Source organism: Parasteatoda tepidariorum, chromosome 7 (assembly GCF_043381705.1).
Source record: "Parasteatoda tepidariorum isolate YZ-2023 chromosome 7, CAS_Ptep_4.0, whole genome shotgun sequence".
Taxonomy (NCBI): Eukaryota; Metazoa; Arthropoda; class Arachnida; order Araneae; family Theridiidae; genus Parasteatoda; species Parasteatoda tepidariorum.
The window spans coordinates 2,322,473-2,340,458 of NC_092210.1; the positions used below are offsets into that span (position 1 = coordinate 2,322,473).

Genomic DNA, 17,986 nt, shown 5'->3' on the forward strand with positions numbered 1-17,986 from the left:
ATATGTAAGAATTAATAATAATTAGAAGAAATATGTTTGGGGAAAATGTACAATGGAAACACCCTGTATATGTAAAAAATGTGTTGAGCAATGAATTAAAAATTCATATTCTTTGTGTTTTTAATACATAAAAATTGGCAATATACAATTTTGTTTAATTGTAATAAAACTTTTTTTTTAGTTTATTTCCTTCCTAGCATCCATGTTTCATGCATTCAATCAAGAAACAAAGTCCTTTCATTTGACCGGCTATGGTAGAAATAGATATAGATTAAGTGTTCGCATGTTTAGGGTTAAACTGCTAAATATCAATAATACTTAGCAGTCGTGGTATTCTGTGTCAAGTCGTTACTTTGGAAAAATGATTTAGCTCTGTGTGTTAACATTTTCCTTGTTTAATATTTCAGCTCCTTTAATAAAAAGTTGTGAAGATACGCCATTTGGTTGCTGCCCTGATCACCGGAATCCTGTGCAAGGACCTAATAATGGTGGTTGTCCTAGTAAGTAATGTGTTAAAGGGATGTTCATATGTATTACCTTTATTAACCCCTTCATGGTACGGTCCCTTCACGTCCTATGGTATCGCATGTATGAGGAGTCTTTCTGACTCAAGCAGCCCATGATCATTATTATGAACGTTTTATTTCAATAAAAGAACGCTTGATGGCGGTTGAAGTCCATTCTAAATACAAATTATAGAGGATTAACTCAATATGCACTTTCAGTTTTTAGTATTTTTTTAAATCTTGGATATTTAAAGGTGGGTAACAACAGCGCGTGTTCAGCTCATCCAAAAGGCTTGGACAAGGGCCGGGATAGCCTGGTTGGTAGGGCACTGGGCCCATGTCCAGGAGGTCGTGGGGCAGCCGAAGACTCCCCGTGCAGTAAAGGGTGACAGATGCACGTTAAATCTGTTGTTTCACAAAGTCCTCCATTTTCCCATAACAAATCATACCTCAGGGGGTACTGATCCGGGAGTTTCCTTGTCTTCTAGATAGGTTCAAAATTACAAGGCTACGAACTTAAACATTAGTAGTCGTTAACCCAAAAATTGGGTCGGCTGCTCAACGGTTATAAAATATAAAATAAAAGAGTATTATTACATTTTGGGTATTTGTTTATATTTTAACAGAGTGTGAAAATGATGGAATGCTCATTGGTTTACGTAGGTGTTTGCTGTTTGCTAGATACTATTTTGTATGTTTTGAATCAGTATTGCATTTTTTTTTTATATCGTGGTCATTTCACTACAGTAAATTCAGACACTATCAGTAATTATAAACTGTAAATTTCAGCATATTAATTGCAGTAATGATTTTAAATAAATATTTAAATTAAATTAGGCATAACGGGGAAAATTGTACGGACTCGAGCGTACGCATAATAATCTCTTAGTGTACGGACCTGGTCAGGCACTTCCTTCTCTTTTCACACCTCTTGCTGAAGTTTTTCAGAAAACTATGTTAAATACCTATAAAACACTGTATGTAATTAAATACTAAATTGCTTACAGGTAACCTCGATTATCGCCGTTTTTTCTCCATGCTGAGTATGATTTCTCTTAACTTTATAATTCCCTTTTATTTTATTTTTATATTAACCCATGATCCGTCTACCATAGAGGATATTTCACGTCAACACTGTGGTCGGTGCGAGCCGAATGCGGAATTCGTATCGACCAGCCATCGACAGGATCGAACCCGGTTCACCTCATTGAAACATTTCTAGGCTTTTATAACTGCAAACAATTGGGGTCTTACAGTTCAATTTTTTTTATCAATCTTCAAAACAAGGCCTAAGTTCAATGCCTACAAAAACTTATGTTAACTACCTACCAAATTACGTACTGGCAATATATTTTACTTCTGTCTTTCTTACGTGCTGTACGCTATTTCTTTTAGTTAAAATACTATATTCAAAGTGTTACTTTCTGCTTCTTAGGTGTTTGCAACTGCAATAAATTGGGTTCTTACAGTTCAACTTGTGATCCGGTATCGAAGCAATGTCCTTGCAAACCAGGAGTTGGAGGACTTCGCTGTGATCGCTGTGAACCAGGTTACTGGGGATTACACAAGATATTAAATGGAAATAGCGGATGTGCCCGTAAATATCATTTAAATGCTTGTTTGCCCATTTGTATAACTAGTCATTTTTATTAGTATTTATTTTTTGTAAGTAATTATGGAATATTTTTTCAAATCTTTCTTCGTAACAATTTTCTACATAATTGGTAATTCCATTGGTAATTTTACATGTTCTAATTAATTCCAAACAATTGACAATTTTTCAAAAATTTTTACCAATTATCATTTTTTATTTCATTTTAAATTTTAATTATTTAAAAATTTGTAATATAGACTTTTAAAAACAGTAATTTTTTTAAAGTAATTTTCTATATTAAGGTACGAGAATATTTTTTTATTAATATGTATATTTTTTTCGTTACTTTAGAAATTTTCACTTTTAAATTTTTTCATTATAATATTAATTTTTTTAGCATTTAATAGAATTTTTCGTGTCTAATATTTAAAGCTTCAATTTATATTTTAATAGTTTAATTAGTAATTTTCAACAACAACTTCTAATACCAGTACACATTATTAATTTTTAATAATAATAATTCCCATTATTAAATTTTGATAGTGACTCCTTTAAGTAATTCACAATATTCATTCACATTCGTAATTTTCAATCATTATTTTCATTAGTAACTTTCAATACTGGTTCCGATTAGTAATTTTCATGATTAATTCGTAAATTTGAATAGTTATTCTCATTCGTCATTTTCAATACGTATTCACAATAAGTTATTCAAAATAATATCTGAAACTTTCACGACAGCAGTTTTCAATGATTTCCATCAATAATTTCAATAATAAATCGCAATAGTAATTTTTAATCAATTTTCATCATTCATATGTAATCTTTTATTTTCAATCTTAATAGCTATGCCGCTCAGTTATTTTAAATTATTTTTATAATTTTCATTTTTTGCAAAAATGCTCATTAGAAATAATTTACAGATTGCAATTGCAACCCTTATGGATCTATACGAGACGACTGTGAACAAAACACGGGAAGATGCGTTTGTAAACATGGCATTCAGGGAATGAAATGTGATCTTTGTCCTCTGGGTACGATTCTTGGTCCTGATGGATGCATGGATGGTAAGTGCGATTCTGAATTTTTGTCCCCATGAGTGGGATTTGATCATTTAACAGCCGATTTTCTTGCTTAGCACTTGGTTGTATGCTCTGCAACTTTAAATACAATAAAGATTCCTAATTAATGTCTACTGTCGCATAGAAATGTACCTCCAAAATTAAAAAAAAACAGTGAAATTATGTGTGAACAATACTAATAAAATTGCAAAACATGGTTTAATTATTTTTAAAAAGGCGATCATATTTTCCTAAAATGTATAGCTAGTGATGACCTGCTGCTCAAAATAATTTGTATAAATTAAAAGAGTTTGTATAAATTAAAATAGTTTGTATAAATTAAAAGAGTTTGTATAAATTAAAATAGTTTTTATAAATTAAAATAGTTTGTATAAATTAAAATAGTTTTTATAAATTGAAATAGTTTGTATAAATTAAAAAAAAAGATATTTTTTATAAAATAACCCAAAACTTTGATTACTAAAAAAATGAGAACAATGTTTTTAAATCAAGTACTTTTCCAATTCTGCATTGCTGAGTGCTCGAATAGTTAATGAAAAATATTTTTATCAATAACATTTTTTAATGTTTATGAAAACTTTTAAGCTCATACTTCCAGTTCTTACATTAAAGAAATTTCTCTCTAATATGTTACCATTTAGGTCAAATATTTCCGGAAAAAATTGACAAAAAAAAATTTGAAATGAATAAAAATGCTAATCAAAATAAAATATTAATGACCAGTTTCTATATTGTTTTCCGTTACTAAATCACTAACAAACACTTCGAAAATAACTGAAATAATTTAGATATTAATTATTATGAGTAAGTAATAACTACTTCATAAATAAAGGTTGGTCTTTTTAAGTCCAAAACAAGTGTTTGAAATGGAAAGCTGATGAAATACGGTTAAAAACAGCACAAAACTGTTTAAAACTTATTAGAAAAAGTGTAGAGAGTATTAGATTAAGTTTCTTAAATGCAAAGCTAGGTGCAATTTTTTAGCGTTCTTAAAAGCGTTCTTTTTATTGTTGTAAAACATGCTATTTGAAGCTCTAACTATGATTAATATCGTCAAATAAATTACCAGTGTCCAAAAATTTCCTTGTAATTATATGCACCAGATGCAGGGCCCGTGCTAAGAATTTCAAATCATTAGCCAGTAAATTAGCCAAATATCAAAAAGTATTCGCCAATCTTCGAAAGTCTTCGCCAAATGCAATTTTTATATGACTCATTTTTTTCCATAGAAAACTATTTTGCAGTAGTTTGTTTCAAACTTATATCATTTGGATCCAATTCTAATTGGTTGCAGCGTATCCTCCAAAAATTACTGTAATCGAATAAAAATTACTGATTTGTTTAGAAAAATTCATTCTGACAAAATTTTAATTTATTATTAGTGGAAAAAAATCATTCGCCAATACTTTTGCCAAAACGCAATTTATTCGCCAAATTTACGATTTCATCACATTTGGCGAGTTGGCAAATGCTTAGCTCGGGCCCTGCACATAATATAATGCAACTATGAATGCCAATTTCCAACCTGGCGATTAATATCTGAATCAGAATATTTTAATTTGTATCAGAAGTAAGATTTGAAGTAGTTTGTAACAAATGGAACATAGTTAACGGTTCGTAATTCCGTTATAAAATACATAGAATTGAAATCGTCAACATTTTGGAAGAATTGTTGATAGTTTAGTTGGGTTTCAACAAAAACTGCGTAAAAACTAGATACGAAAGTTCTAATTATGGCAAACCATCTTGCATTGTAAAATTACCAATCACACAATGCACAATTATAAATATACGTGTGAATTTCCTTGGGGAAGCCTGTTAACAAAAGATTTTTAATCAGTGTGTGCGAATAAAGAAAATCGTAATTTTGTTATATTACATACATATTTCGAGTTGTCAATTAGCTGGTACACCTTATAACGATTCACTTCATAAGGTTTTAAAAAACTGAATGATCATAGATTTTTTATTGCTGCAGTTTAAACTATCAAAAACTAATCTGCTTCCGAAAATCTTGCTGTTAAATACATAAAGAATTTTAATGCATGCCAAAGCCTGTTTAAACGCACAATACATCATTGTAAATACTCAGCATTTGTACTTACTTGAAAAAGTCGATTTTTAAGTATATCCTAATAGTGGATCTAAGAAAACGATAATTTCTAATTCTATTATAGGGCTCATTTATTCTATACATTTACTATAGTCAACCTTCTGGAAGACTTCTTTACATTTAAGTAAATGTGACAAGAATAAAAAAAAATGAAATTTAATGTTGCGATTGATTTTTTTCCTTCCTAGAATCTCAAGTGAATACAACGGTAGAATCTTGTGATGATTTGGAATGCTATCACGGTGCCCGGTGTGTGGAGAGGGACTCGAAACCCCAATGCAGCTGTGACTTTAAATGTTCACCAGAAGACAGTAGAGATCCTGTGTGTGGATACGACGGAAACACGTATGGCTCAGAATGCCAAATGAGACTTTTCAGTTGCAGATATCAGAGACCCATAAACATCAGACACTACGGAGTGTGCAGGAAGGGATACTTAAGTAAGGATAGTAGTTTTATTTTGATAAACTATAGAATCGCTGTTGACTGGATTGCATTACCACAAATAATCGGCTAATTAATGATAATTGGTTTATGCATGATATTACACCGTTTATACATGATATTAGTTTATATATGATATTATACGGCTTCGATATGAAGCAATTAGTTTATACGGCACCCATTACATTATCATTACAAAACATAAGGCTCAGAATGCCAAATGAGGCTTTCGTAAATATTTTGATAAACTATAGACTCTCAGTTAATTAGATTGCATTAAAACAAATAATGAGACAATTAATGATAATTGATTTATATCGGCTTCGATATGAAACAATTGGCCCAAGACATTACAACACATAAGGCTCAGAATGCCAAAGGAAGCTGTCAGTTGCCGATATCAGAAACCCATAAACATCAGAGACTGCTGTAGGAACGAATATTTAAATAAAAATAGTAGTTTTATTTTAATAAACTATAGGCTCACAGTTAATTAGATAATAATAGCACAAATAAGGGACACATTAATAATACGAGCTTCGAGAATAAACCCAAGGTCAGTATGAAGCAATTATCATTCCAACACATAAGGATCAGATTGCAAAATGAAGCTTTCTGTTGCCGATATCAAAGACCCATAAACAGGAGACCCACTGATATTTCGTACTATTGAGTGTGTAAGAAGGGATATTTACGTATGGAGGGTTTTATTTTAATGAACTATAGGCTCACAGTTAATTAGATAATAATAGCAGAAACAATGGACAAATTAATAATACGAGCTTCGAGAATAAACCAAAGTCTAGCGTGGAGCAATTATCATTACAACTCATAAGGCTCGGAATGCCGAATGAAGCTTTCAGTTGCCGATATCAGCGACCCATAAACATTATACACTAATGTGTAAAAAGGAATATTTACGTACTAATAGTAGTTTTATTATGATAAACTATGGCTGACAGTTAACTAGATTGTATTAATAGAAATAATGGGAAAATTAATGATAATTGGTTTATACCGGCATCGAGTATGAATCAATTATCATTACAAAACATAAGACTCAGAATGCCAAATGAGGTTTTCGGCTGAAGATATCAGAGACCAAGATAATATGGAGTGTGTAGCAAGTGATATTTAAGTGAGGATAGTAGTTTTACTTTCATAAACTCTTGACTCACAGTTGATTAGATTGCATTAACACAATTGATGGGAAAATTAATGATAATTGGCTTATAACGGCTTCGACATGAAGCAATTGGTTTATAAGACACGTATTAAGTAATTATCATTACAACACATAAAGCTCAGAATGCGAAATGAGGCTTTTTAGTTGCCGATATTACTGACCCATAAACATTAGGTACTATGGAGTGTATAGGAAGGAATATTTAAGTTACAATAGTAGTTTATTTAAATTAACTATCATCTCACCGTTGATTAGATAATAATAGCACAAATAATGGACAAATTAATAATACCAGCTTCCAGAATAAACCCCAGGCCAGCATGAAGCAATTATCATTGCTACACAAATGGCTCAGAATGCAAAATGAGGTTTTTCATTTGCTGAATTCAGAGACCCTTAAACATTAGATACTATGGAATCTGTATGAAGGAATATTTAAGTAAGAATAGCAGTTTTATTTTAATGAACTATAGGTTCACAGTTTATAAGATAATAATAGTACAAATAGTGAACAAAATAATAATACCAGCTTCCATAATAAACCCAAGGCCAGTTGAAGCATTTATCGTTCCAACACGTAAGGCTCAGAATGCCAAATGAGGCTTTCGGTTGCCGCTATCAAAGACCCATAAACATTAGAACCATATACATTAGACACTATGGANACTATTAAGTGTGTAAGAAGAGATATTTACGTATGGAAGGTTTTATTTTAATGAACTATAGGCTCACAGTTAATTAGATAATAATAGCACAAATAATGGACAAATTAATAATACGAGCTTCGAGAATAAACCAAAGTCTAGCATGGAGCAACTATCATTACAATTCATAAGGCTCAGAATGCCAAATGAGGTTTTCGGTTGCAGATATCAGAGACCAAGATAATATGGAGTGTGTAGCAAGTGATATTTAAGTGAGGATAGTAGTTTTACTTTCATGAACTCTTGGCTCACATTTGATTAGATTGCATTTACACAATTGATGGGAAAATTAATGATAATTGGCTTATAACGGCTTCGACTTGAAGCAATTGGTTTATAAGGCACGTATGAAGTAATTATCATTACAACACATAAGACTCAGAATTCCAAATGAGGCTTATTAATTGCCGATATCAGAGACCCTTAAACATTAGATACTATGGAATCTGTATGAAGGAATATTTAAGTAAGAATAGCAGTTTTATTTTAATGAACTATAGGCTCACAGTTTATAAGATAATAATAGTACAAATAGTGAACAAAATAATAATACCACCTTCCAGAATAAACCCAAGGCCAGTTGAAGCATTTATCGTTCCAACACGTAAGGCTCAGAATGCCAAATGAGGCTTTCAGTTGCAGTTATCAAAGACCCATAAACATTAGAACCATATACATTAGACACTATGGAGAGTGGAGGATAGGATATTTACGTAAGGATTGTAGTTTTATTTTCATAAACTGGAAGCTCACAGCTGATTAGACTACATTAGCACAAATAATGGGCAATGTAATGATAACTGGCTTATACCGGCTTCGATATGAAGCAATTGATTTATAAGGCACGTATGAAGCAATTATCATTGCAACACATAAGGCTTAGAATGCCAAATGAGGCTTTCAGTTGCCGATATCAGAGACCCATTAAGATTAGATACTATGGAGTGTGGAGGAAGGAATATTTAAGTTAGAATAGTAGTTTATTTAAATTAACTATCGGCTCACCGTTGATTAGATAATAATAGTACAAATAATGGACAAATTAATAATACCAGCTTCCAAAATAAACCCCAGGCCAGCAGGAAGCAATTATCATTTCTACACAAATGGCTCAAAATGCAAAATGAGGCTTTTCATTTGTTGAATTCAGCGACTCTTAAACATTAGATACTATGGAATCTGTATGAAGGAATATTTAAGTAAGAATAGCAGTTTTATTTTAATGAACTATAGGCTCACAGTTTATAAGATAATAATAGTACAAATAGTGAACAAAATAATAATACCAGCTTCCAGAATAAACCCAAGGCCAGTTGAAGCATTTATCGTTCCAACACGTAAGGCTCAGAATGCCAAATGAGGCTTTCGGTTGCCGTTATCAAAGACCCATAAACATTAGAACCATATACATTAGACACTATGGAGAGTAGAGGAAGGGATATTTACGTAAGGATTGTAGTTTTATTTTCATAAACTGGAAGCTCACAGCTGATTAGACTACATTAGCACAAATAATGGGCAATGCAATGATAATTGGCTTATACCGGCTTCGATATGAAGCAATTGATTTATAAGGCACGTATGAAGCAATTATCATTGCAACACATAAGGCTTAGAATGCCAAATGAGGCTTTCAGTTGCCGATATCAGAGACCCATTAAGATTAGATACTATGGAGTGTGGAGGAAGGAATATTTAAGTAAGGAAAGTAATTTTATTTTTAAACTCAAGGCGCACAGTTGATTAGATTGTATTAACAAAAATAATGGAAAAATTTATGGTTATTAGTTTATACATGCTTTGAGTATGAAACAATTATCATTACAACACATAGAGCTCAGAATGCCAAATGATGCGTTCAGTTTCCAATATCTGAGACCCATAAACATGAGAACCATAAACATTAGATACCATGGAGTGTGCAGGAAGGGATATTTACGTAAGGATAGTAGTTTTATTATGACAAACTACGGCTGACAGTTCCTTAGGTTTTTATTTTACTTTACAACAGTCGTTGATCAGCAAACCCAATTTTTTGGGTTTACGACTACTAATGTTCAACTCCGTAGCCTTGTAATTTTGAATCCAATCCTGAAGACAAGGGAACTTCTTGATCTAGTATTGGGAGAAATTTCAATATCAATTCCACATTATTAAAAGATAATTTTTGTAAATTTTGAACTTGTTAGGAGATTCAATTTCAAAGTAAAAATAAATGTTTTGGTATTTATATTAAATTGCTGATTAAATTAATCAATGACCAAATTCTATTTTTTTAAATGTATTTTATTGCATAAGGAAGGTTCTATATCAAGCAATTGTATATCCTAAAGTAAAGTAAAGTTTGTTCTACCCTCGTGTGCCCTGAATAGGGCGGGTCGAGGTATAAATAAGCAATATCCTAAAGTAAACGTTAAAGTATTTGAATTTAAAAATAATCTTTTCTATCATCACTGTTTTGAATTTTTTAAAATAACAAACCAATTATGGTAGTGAAAAATGAAAGAATATTTATTATCTTTATTTTTCTTGTTATATTGCTTTGATTTTATTGCATTGATGTAAGTGACTCATTTGTATAACTATCAATGTAATTATATTTTTTTGTCATTATAGAATTTTCATTAGCAGATAACTATTTTTATTCCTTTTATTCCAGAAATGTCCGTGGTTTTGCTCTTTTATAATATAATATGATGTCAAAGCATTTGAATTTAATGATAAATTTATAAATTTCTATCTTCGAATTTCGCGAACATTTTTAAGACAACACAATAATATTGGTTAAGTAAAATGAATGAAGAGATATTCCTTATCCATGACCACTATTATTATTCATTTATCACCAAAAACATTATTATTACTTGTATTGCAGTGATAATTTTTATTGCAATGAGAGTGTGCCTTTCGATCATAAAATTAATATAATTTACTTAAAACTTTACGTTAAAAAATTGTTAGAGGGGATAATTGATTATTATTGGAAATTAATTCTGATAATCTTTTTTAATATTCCGGAAAAAATGTATCTTTTATTTCATTATTATTACTAGGCAAGGATTGAGTCGTAAAAATGTAATTACGATCTTAGTATATTATTAAAAATCTACGTAACGTCAAACAAGTAATTATAATAATGAAAGCTTTATATGAAATTACCATTCCATGGATACCCGAAAAAGCCGAAATGTAATCAAGTTTAATTAAAAATTAATAAGGTAAAAAGTTATTAACTTATTCATAAATAATTTGATCAATCATATTAAATATATACTATAGATAAAGGAGGAATGAATAATGGAAAATATTTAAGTTCTATTTTTTTAAAAATAATAAAAATTAAGAAAAGTGTTTTAAAATTAATAGCTTCTTTTACGAAATAGTAAAGATATGCAGTTTTGCTGATTGTAAAACTAGGACGAATGTAATTTCAAATTTCGGAAATTTTAAATAATTCTTGACAGAAAAAACTATTTTTCAATAATAATAATAATCCCTGGCTCAGAAGGCCAGTGTGAGCCAAGTCTTTTTTTCATGACAACTCCCCAAGAATTGCATTTTTCCAATCGCTATTTTTAATAAACTCATGCATGTTTTTTTTAAAAAAAAGCAACTGTATTGTTTGGTTCACATAATTATTGTTCGTAGTTTGCATATTTCTGTACATGAACACGAAGCTTAAAAGTATTTGTGCCATAATAAGCCTAACATTGTGAGTTTTTCAAAACTTCTGATCCTGAAAATGTGGTTTCATTTAAATGTTAATGTTTTAAACGAATAAGAACACTGAACTCAGTCAACTCACTATGATAGATGGTTAAACGCAGTTTCAAAATCTTGACAAAATACACGTTTTTAATAACGAAAATTTTGGTTACTGATACGCTTTAGAGTTAAATTCGGTTTCTGTTTTTTAGGAGACTCAGATGTGACCACCACAGACTCTCCTTTTAGAATACCCAAAAGACGTAGTTACGGTAAAATGCCTGACTTCAAACAGACTTCATCATATGTGACCATTAAAACAAATTTTCCTCAAAATCTGTACATGACAACTAGCTCACCATTTGCGAATGAATCGACAGTATACAAGCAATCGGATATGGATTTGTTAAAAAGTAAGCATTTTAATTAAATTGCTTAAGACTAGGGTGTTTCGTAATGACTACACTTAATATGTATTTTTGAAATCCTTGTCAACAATAAAGTTAAAAAAAATTAAGAATCAGGGTTCACTTTTATCTTATTTTATTGTCCTGCATTGAACGGCTTACCCAATTCGAAGTTTACGACTATCAATGCTCTGCTCTGCTGCCTTGAACTTTTGAACCCGATCCAGAAGACAAGGGAACTCCTGTATCAAGTATTGGGAAATTTGATTTCCTGGAAGACTTTTTAGATAGAACTAATCCACATTTGCGCTACATATAGAGAAAAACCATGAAAATTGTCCACTGTTATCATGACATCAAAAGGGACTTTAACCCATGATCCGTCGACAACTGAGGATATTTTACGTCAGCAATATGGTCAGTGCGAACCGAATGCTGAATTTATCTACAACCCATCACAAGGATTCAAATCTGGGTCACAGCATTCGAAGACGAGAGCCCTATCTCCTCAGCTACCACGTTTCAGGTTTCGTGAATTGAAATTTAAGCAAGAATTATATTATCGATACTGTCTAATCACTATTGAGGAAGGTGGGGTAAAATATAAAAACCAATTTAACTGCCATTTGAAGCTTGGAGTTAATTCTACTTTTCAAATACTATATTTTTTTCTGTTATTTAAATTGGTTAACATTTTCTATATCGTCTTCTTATATAATGATTCGAAAGATTTCGATTTTGTTTCTACGTAGCTTGCATGTTCGCAATATAGTCTTCATTTTTGACAAGGATTTAAAACATCTGTATTAAGAACGCTGATTAAGAAACACCCTATATTAATCCGTGAATTTTAGAATTGTAGCATAAAACTTTTCTTTTCATAGAATTTCATTCAGAAGTTAAAGTCCCGTCATTTACTGGAAAATCATACATGGAATTGTATAAACTTGAAGCGTATTCTAAAATGTCCCTAGAAATAGAGTTCAAGACTTTTGCAAAAGACGGAATCTTGTTGTATAATGGTCAAATATCAACAAAAAACGGAGACTTCATATCACTAAGCATTACAGATGGATTTGTTGAATTTAGGTACTGTATCTTCATTTATATTTTTTATTACTTTTTTGTGTTCTCTTTATTAGCAAATTACAATTTTTGTTGTGCATAATTTACTCATTCTTTAATTATTATGCTTATGTTATGTAAATGAGGACTTATTTAAATCCAACTCCATGAATTTCTGGAAATTTTAAGCCAAAAAAATAATTTTTTTTAATGGATGTTTAGGCTGTGACTTAATGTCACAAATATTATATCGAAACTAGTTTAAGTTTCTTATAATTATTAAAAAATAAGTTTTTAATTCACCTTGTCTTGATATTGTCTTGTTTCAGTTCTTTTCATTTATTTAGTTTGAAAAGATAAACTATGAAACTCTGAAAATTTTTGCAGCTGATTAACATTTTTCTGAATTAAATATGAAGCACATAATTTGTTTCATAATTCTTTCATTTTTTAACTAAATATTTAAAATATTTTATCTTAATGCAATTTATTTCAGAGAAAAAGATAAAAAGCAAAATTTTTGATGATTTTTATAAATATTACCATTGCCAATAGTAAATGAAACTGTTTATAAAAATCAAAATTAATAGTTATTGAAGACTAATATAACTACTCCATATATTAGTCTTCAATAACTATTACTACTAATACTACCACTAGTAATAATATCAATAGTAATATAACTACTACTATTTAAACTTCAAATAAAATTTAATATTAATTAAAAACATGTTTATAAAAATAAAGTGAATAACAATTATTCAACGATAATCATAAAAGAATAATATTTACAGAATATGAAATAAAAATTAATAATTATTTAGTATTAATTTTTATTTCATATTTAATAAGTTATATTAATAAAAACTTACTTATTTAAAAATTTATACTTATTTTTAAAATATTATCAATATTTTACATAAAGATTAAATTATAAAAACAGCTAGCATTAACAAAGATTTAAATTAACATCAATAATAATCAAAATGTTTAATATCGAATTTAGAGTTTTTATTAATTAAACAAAACTATTAAAGAAAAAACACGCGTAATGGTTTTGTTAGAATATCGTTTTGTTAGAATATCGAAATTCATAATCACTCAGCTTAGACTTCATATTACTATTAAATTATAAGACATCAATTTGTTAGACCATTTTATTTTATTTACTTATTCATTTTTGGTTAGAAAAACAATACAGTATAAGACAACACAAAGTTTCGTGGCTTTCAAATTACAATATTCGAATCTTTTTATTAATACCTTTAAATCTAGTTAATCGTGTTTTAAAGCTATTTTTTCGTTATATTGTCACACTATATCGTGAGTCTTATACACGAGATAAATCAATCTAGCTTACTGAAACTACATTGCAATTTGCACTTGCGCAATTTATAAATCCCACATTTTTCAACACTATATCGTGAATTACGTTTACGGAATTAACGAATCTTGTATTTCAAAAATTTTTCAACACAATGTCGTGATTTGCACATACGTAATTATGAATCTTACATTTGAATAATAGCTTTTTAACATTACGTCGTGATTTGCCTTTGCATAATTCATTAATTTTGCATTTGGACGATAATTTTTTTCACACTCCATCGCGATGTGTATTTGCATAATTTGCAACTCTTAGAATTAAAAATAGCATAATGTACCAAATGTTTACCTGGGATATTCAAAATGGCTAGTTTCTACTTTCGAAAAACGCATTCAGAACTTGTAGAAGAATGAAACAAAATGTTATTAAAACTAAAATATAATTCCAAACTTCCTAAAATAAAACTGTGTATTTCATATTGACCATTTTTGAAGCTATAAATCATTGTTTTTAGATATAATTTGGGAAGTGGAACTGTTGCATTGCGATCAACAGAGAGAATTCCTCTGGGAAAATTCGTGAAAGTTATTGCGAAAAGATTTTATAAAGATGGAATGTTAGTAATAGAAAACCAAGAAAACGTATCTGGTAGAAGCCAAGGGACTCTGAAATCTTTAGATTTAACCGAAAACCTATATGTTGGTTACGTACCCGGACTTTCTAAAATGTAAGTATAGTTGAAGATGGTTTTTTTTTTATTTCTAGAATATGTATTCCCTATACTCAGTATGCTTTTATAACTTGGATTTCTATTGAAATATGAATAATAGTTACATAGAGACAAATTTAATATATATTTTTAATCTTTTTGTTGTCTATTTGGGTGATATTACCATTGGATATTTATGTTATGAAAAGCTCAAATAACGAGTTTAATTTTTTTCTGTTGAAATTGTATTAAATATTTAGTTAAATCCCACATGAGCAAAATGAAATTTTACTGCCCTATTTTCAGTTAAATAAGATGCTAAAATCTATGGTTAACTCAAAAATAACTAACAGGAAGAACTACATATAAAAGACATAAAAACTAGGATGTCGTGAAATCTTTATGAGGGAATTACAAATAGTTAGGAATTTTTCGATTGGTAATAGAAAAACATGTTAAAATAGTCTAATGAATTACATTTTCGGGGAATTGATAAAATCAGTTTTAAAGTGTATGGAGGGCTATGAGCAATAAGAATATAAGACACTAGGACTGGGCGATGTTCAGATTTTGGGGTCACGATGTATCGTCTCGCTAACATCGCGATATTTTGATGCATCGTGATGTTTTCGGTACATTAATGTTTTACATTTAGTACTGCGTAAATTCGTAATTAGCAAGTTTCATTTTTTAAAAATCAGCGTTTCATAATTATTTTTCAATACTTAAAGACGTCGATATCTGCAAAATAGCAGTTAAAAAACATTAAACGGCTGGATTGATTCTAAAAAAATCAACATGATTTGCACACACACACAATTAAAAGTAAACCATTCCATAACAATTCTCAATCACATTCGGATTCATCATGTCAGCAAAACGATGAGTCACGATGTGAAAAAGACGGGGAAAGATAACGATAATCACAGCACTCTTACTGAAGAAAATGCTCTTTGCGCGAGCTTGCAGACATCGATGTACTATCGAGAACAAGGCTCAACATCACGCGTGTAGATATCGATGTCAACGAGGCATCGGGAAATATCGTACACATCTCAGTGAATCACAATTTCCGATGCTTCGAAAAATTGCCATTTCAAACATCGGATCGGTTTATTCCGGTTATTAAATCAATTTATTGCACACATTTCAATATTTAATTATTTTATATTCGCTGTATCAGATAAATTCAATAAAGAACATGACGTGGTAGCAAGTGTGGTCCACGTCACCAAATTTATACTTTTTTTAGTTGCCAGATACCCCGCACCTTTTTTTTTCAATTCCTAAATTAGTTCACACTCTCCCTATATGTATATTTATATATCTTATTGAAATTTTAAATCGTTAATGAAATACTTTTTATTCATCCATTACATTACAAATGCATTTTTTTAAAACTTCTTGTGGATGACACCTGATGTTAATACAGTTTTTTCACATATTAATTCATAAATTAAATTTAATTAATTAATTTTAGTTTTATATGGGTGAAAAAATTTTCATTATTTAACAAAAAGTAGCTAAAATAAAATTTTTCCTTGTTGACCTAAGTAAGAATTGACTTTTTTTTAAATGGAGATCAGGTTTGTTTAAAACTTTGTTGATCAGTGTTTATAGTAAAAAAACTTAAAATGTTTTTGCTTCACAGAATATTTGCAAACATTGGAGTTGATCAGGGTCTTGTTGGTTGTATACGTCGTTTGAAAATTGATCGACGTGAAGTAAATTTGAAATTTCCATCCTCAAAGGAAATACTGACAAGTCGTGGAATAAGTAAGGCAATATAAATTTCTCTAATAATAATGATTAGAAATATAATGTTTACATTATAATATTACATTTTTTAACCAAAAATTTGGTTAAATCCTTAGAGGAGATATTAGGGTAGAGAGAGCCAGTCTATTGTTTGGGCTCTGAAAACTTGTTCCAAGATGGGGGTTTCCTTTTTGGCGAAAAATTCATAGCTGGCGGTCGCATCGTACAGGAATATTTTCAAGAGTACCTAAAGATTCTTTTCTCTCTTTCATTTTATTTTGAATGCTTTCCCAATTTTATTCGTGATTGTAAAAGATAAGCTTTTAAATAAAAATACATTATAGTATGTGTGCTACATTTAATTATTTACTTTTAATTGCTTAATCATAAAAAGCTAATAACATATTATTTAAGTATGACTTTGCCAGACAATGAAATGAAAATAATGATTTTTTGAATCGAACATACATTTGAAAGCATTTAAAATATAAAGAACTAATTGCAAATGATTATAGGTATTAATTATTTCTGTCAAAACGTCATAAGAGATAAGTAAAAAAAATAACTACTTACTTCAATAGAATTTAAAGAACAGCAAGAAAATAATTAGATATCAATATTTTATTTTAAATAGTAAAAAAAACAAAAAAACATTATCACTCTGTTTTATATTACATTACTGCTTGAACTAAGAAATATATTTTCATTGTCAATCTTTGTTTAAAGAAAATCATCTTATCCATTTGATACAACATTCTGGCTTGATATGCAAAATATTTTCTAAGTCATTACTTTATAATCTGTAAATTTTAATAAGGAAAAAGAAATAAAATGTAATTTGCAAAGTTAGGAAATACATTTAATTTTTAAAAATACATCATGTCTTTTTTATATTACATTCTGACATGAATTATAAAATATGTTATCAGTGTTATCAGCGATAATAATTTATTTCAACCAATGCATACAATTAAAATTTTAGTGAGTTAACATAACATGATGAAAGTATTTAAATTAAAATACCAAATTTTTGTCTTGTTATTTGTCCCTTTATCTTATTTTTAAAAAAAAGTATTGCGAAATTCCATATAAGAACATACTGTCTACCAGTTGTTTGAAACATTGATAGCTCTCGACAGCTACTTGTAATTTTATATTAAAAAAATTAATTGATATTCAAAAAAAGAATGATTCCCTTTTTATTTCTCGAAATCAAAATTAAATACATATAATGATAATAATAAATAGCCACACCTTTTATAATCCTATAACAATTATTTAATAATAGGACCTATTATTAATAATAGAACCTATAATAACCTAGTTAATATTTTCTTCAATAATAAATGTACAGTAATAAATATAAAGCTTCCTAAGTAAATATGA

The 17,986-nt window shown here is 29.4% G+C and overlaps 1 protein-coding gene across 1 annotated transcript in view; it reads left to right on the forward strand.

Annotated features, from left to right (window-relative positions):
• LOC107448483 (agrin) overlaps positions 1–17,986 on the forward strand; it is a 111,503-nt gene that overhangs the window by 75,511 nt on the left and 18,006 nt on the right. Inside the window, exons 13-20 of the mRNA XM_043039471.2 lie at positions 408–500; positions 1,942–2,103; positions 3,024–3,167; positions 5,484–5,735; positions 11,547–11,747; positions 12,626–12,830; positions 14,648–14,860; positions 16,494–16,618. Of these exons, the coding sequence (XP_042895405.1) occupies positions 408–500; positions 1,942–2,103; positions 3,024–3,167; positions 5,484–5,735; positions 11,547–11,747; positions 12,626–12,830; positions 14,648–14,860; positions 16,494–16,618 (1,395 nt within the window). The remainder of the gene's footprint in view (positions 1–407; positions 501–1,941; positions 2,104–3,023; positions 3,168–5,483; positions 5,736–11,546; positions 11,748–12,625; positions 12,831–14,647; positions 14,861–16,493; positions 16,619–17,986) is intronic.